Source organism: Anneissia japonica, unplaced genomic scaffold (genome assembly GCF_011630105.1).
Source record: "Anneissia japonica isolate Jap-2015-1 unplaced genomic scaffold, ASM1163010v1 scaffold640_len1575945_cov177, whole genome shotgun sequence".
Taxonomy (NCBI): domain Eukaryota; kingdom Metazoa; phylum Echinodermata; class Crinoidea; order Comatulida; family Comatulidae; genus Anneissia; species Anneissia japonica.
This window is the reverse complement of record NW_022684376.1, coordinates 865,517-868,643: the sequence shown is the minus strand read 5'-3', so window position 1 is coordinate 868,643 and position 3,127 is coordinate 865,517. Positions and strand designations below refer to the sequence as shown.

General features: G+C 31.7%; 1 protein-coding gene across 1 annotated transcript in view; it reads left to right on the top strand.

The window, feature by feature from the left end:
* The first annotated feature begins 1,153 nt into the window (after nucleotides 1-1,153).
* Nucleotides 1,154-3,127, top strand: part of LOC117104915 (coagulation factor V-like) — a 10,258-nt gene continuing 8,284 nt past the window's right edge. The window contains exons 1-2 of the mRNA XM_033245842.1: nucleotides 1,154-1,470; nucleotides 2,957-2,998. Coding sequence (XP_033101733.1) covers nucleotides 1,386-1,470; nucleotides 2,957-2,998 — 127 coding nt within the window. The 5' untranslated portion in view covers nucleotides 1,154-1,385. The remainder of the gene's footprint in view (nucleotides 1,471-2,956; nucleotides 2,999-3,127) is intronic.

Sequence of the window (3,127 nt, the reverse complement as noted above, 5' to 3'; positions counted from 1 at the left end):
TGAAGTGCTGGGTGGTAAAGTGAAAGACGTTCTTTTGATTACGATGACCATGGACCAGAAGTTTGTAGGCCTAATTTTGTGTATGGCTCTCTCTTAGCCCTGGGCGTCTCACTAAAAGACGCATGCCACCGAATACAACCGCACGCAACCGCATACACTGAATAGGCCTACCACCGCATGCCACACGCAAACCACACCCCACACTTCACATAAGCCTATCTCCTGCACGCAAATTTTTTTCACAATACTCCATTTTCTATGGAACAACCTCATTTTAGTTTGCAGACAATCGCCATTTATCTCCACATTCCGAAAAAATCTCTTGATGACATTTAGAAATCAATCATTTGTGCTTTCCACCATTATTATTATTATTATTGTTGTTTTTATTATGATCACTAAATTATTATTATTATTATTATTATTATTATTATTATTATTATTATTATTATTATTATTATTATTATTATTATTATTATTATTATTGTTATTATTATTATTGTGATTATTATTATTATTGTGATTATTATTATGCATATTATTATTATTATTATCATCATTATTATTATTTTTACTGGATTACTTCTATTTATAGGGCCTACACTATTTTTAATCTGATGTTATTGTTGTTATTGTTATTATGCTTTTCTACAATGTTTTTGCATCTTGTTAAACATTGAATGCTATGGTAGCTGACACATGTACAGGGAAGATTTCACTTTGTTAGCTACATCTCGTGTGGAAAAAAAATAAAATTATGAAATTTGAATTATGCATCCAACCGAATTTGTTGATATATTATAATAGGACTATATAATATGTGAATGTTAAGAATCGGTTCACACTAATAAGCGTCAACAACCGTCACCTAGTCTAATTAATACAATTATTACAATTATTAATTGCATATAATGTTCAAGTCTTAAATCTGTTTCTTTCACTCCTTTTCAAATCTAATGGGTAAAAAATACAAGAGTTTATTGAGGAACATTTACCAAGGCGTTTAAATATGTTTTACTTCAAATGTACAATACTGTATATCCATTATCTTAACTGATATTTCCGTGTATTGCAACATTCTACCAATATTATTATTACTTTTCTCCATGGATAGGTCAACCATCGACTTTGCCATTTTCACCATAGTTTTGTGTATGAATATGTATATTAGCCCTCTACGAGGAATACTTCTGTGACTTTATTTTGCATATCGTCATCTACTGGTCCATGTTGTGGTGTTGCGGATACCCAATTTCCTGTACGAAAAAGCATCCCTGTTCTGCTTCCAATATTTTCCAGTGTTATACAGTGCATTAAATCAGTTGAAACCAATTAACCTGAAATTACTTTTGTACCAGTAAGACTGCTTACCAATTACTCTGCTTATGAATATGTTAACGATTAAGCCTTACCTACTGGTAGTATTTTGTGATGTCTTCCTATTGGCAATCCAAGCACAAGTTCCACCAGGTAAGCAAAATCTGAATTGTTTCAGTATGTGCTCTATTGGGATTTTTAAAACCCTTTTTAGGCCTAATTATTTAAAAACGTCTTCACTACATTTTACCACGTCTTTAAGGTAGAAAGTTGTGTGTTGTTTTGTTTCGTACGATCGCAAAACTAGCATGAGTGGAATTAGGAAAGTTGTAGGATCCATCTTTCTGGGTCATCTTACCTCTTCGAAAAAAAGTATTTTCTGCAAAATTTTTAAAAGAATTGGTAAGTTTCCCAAGAAGTTTTGTTGGATCACATTCGTAGAATACCCATATTTAGATCCTAAACAATCAATTCAATAAGTCTATTCTGCATCGCCTAGTATCAGTAACCTATACATAAACTCAGAAAAAAGTTTGTCAGAACCTTTACTAGCTGTTAATTAACAACTGCTTATATCACGCAGCGAATAACTTCATGTTATTATTAGCAACAAGCTGCTACAAATAATGCAGTACTATTGTATTGGGGCCAAAGGTATTTCACACCTAAGGGTGTACATGTTTGATCTGTGCATTAAATTGGTAACATGGTCTGTAATTGGACACTAATTAAATATTTAGTTTAATTGTAAAATAATAATATGATGATGATACCAGCTTTGCAGAAGTTTCTGTGTATGTCTCATCATAAACTTCATTTTAAAATCAGCATTTTTCAATGTAATGCATGAAGAATTATCAGCAGTTCGTGTTAAGGAAGATTTTTGAATTTATATTAGCTCTGAAAAACTACCTTCATTGTTAAAGCATGGACATATTAATAGGTCCATGGTTAAAGAGTATTGGTTTAGTAACAGGCAACCCCATCTCTACCAACTTCCGTTTATGTACAGTTTAGGACTTAAAGATCAAAGGCTAATAGATATCGAACACACACACTACTGTACCGTAATACAACAAATCACTGCCGCGTTTTTTACTAAGTTTGGAGTTGTCTAATTTATATTGTTATTTCTGTTCTATTTTGTTTGTTTTTCTTTAATCGGATCCCATTGGAAATAAGTCTAAATGACCCGTTCCGGGAATTGCAATCTTTTTTTTATCTTGTTGACAACATGAACTGTATAGAATTTTAATATTTTCTGTATAACTTTTGGTTTATGAATTTTTTTACTGTTCCTTGAATTTTATGTATTTATATGTATATTGATGCCGAATAAAATAAAATAAAATAAAATATGAATTTATGTACATATATTTTATTTATTTTTGTGCTTTTTAAAAAATTACATACATAAACCTACTTTATCCTGTGATCCCTTGCTCACAAAATAGAATGATCTTTGCATTAATATGATTTCCAACACCTTTATCAATTTTTTTTAACTGGAAATTGTATTTTCATGGGCACGCCTCTAAATGTGGAGGCCTAGATTTTACTCAGGTGCAGTACCTGTATACTTAACATTTGATACGCACCATATAAAGTGATGATGAATATAGTCATTTTTATTTTGTAGATTGCAGATACAGTATTGGAATGGAAAACGGAAACATAGCCGATTTAGTGTGGTCCCTAGTGTCATTTCGCGAGATAGGCTTGCCCAAAGCAATTTTATTGCATTTTCCGGATATTTTGGGTATGCTGAATCCAAAAATGCAAGGGTCCATTTTTTTCGATAACGTCTTGG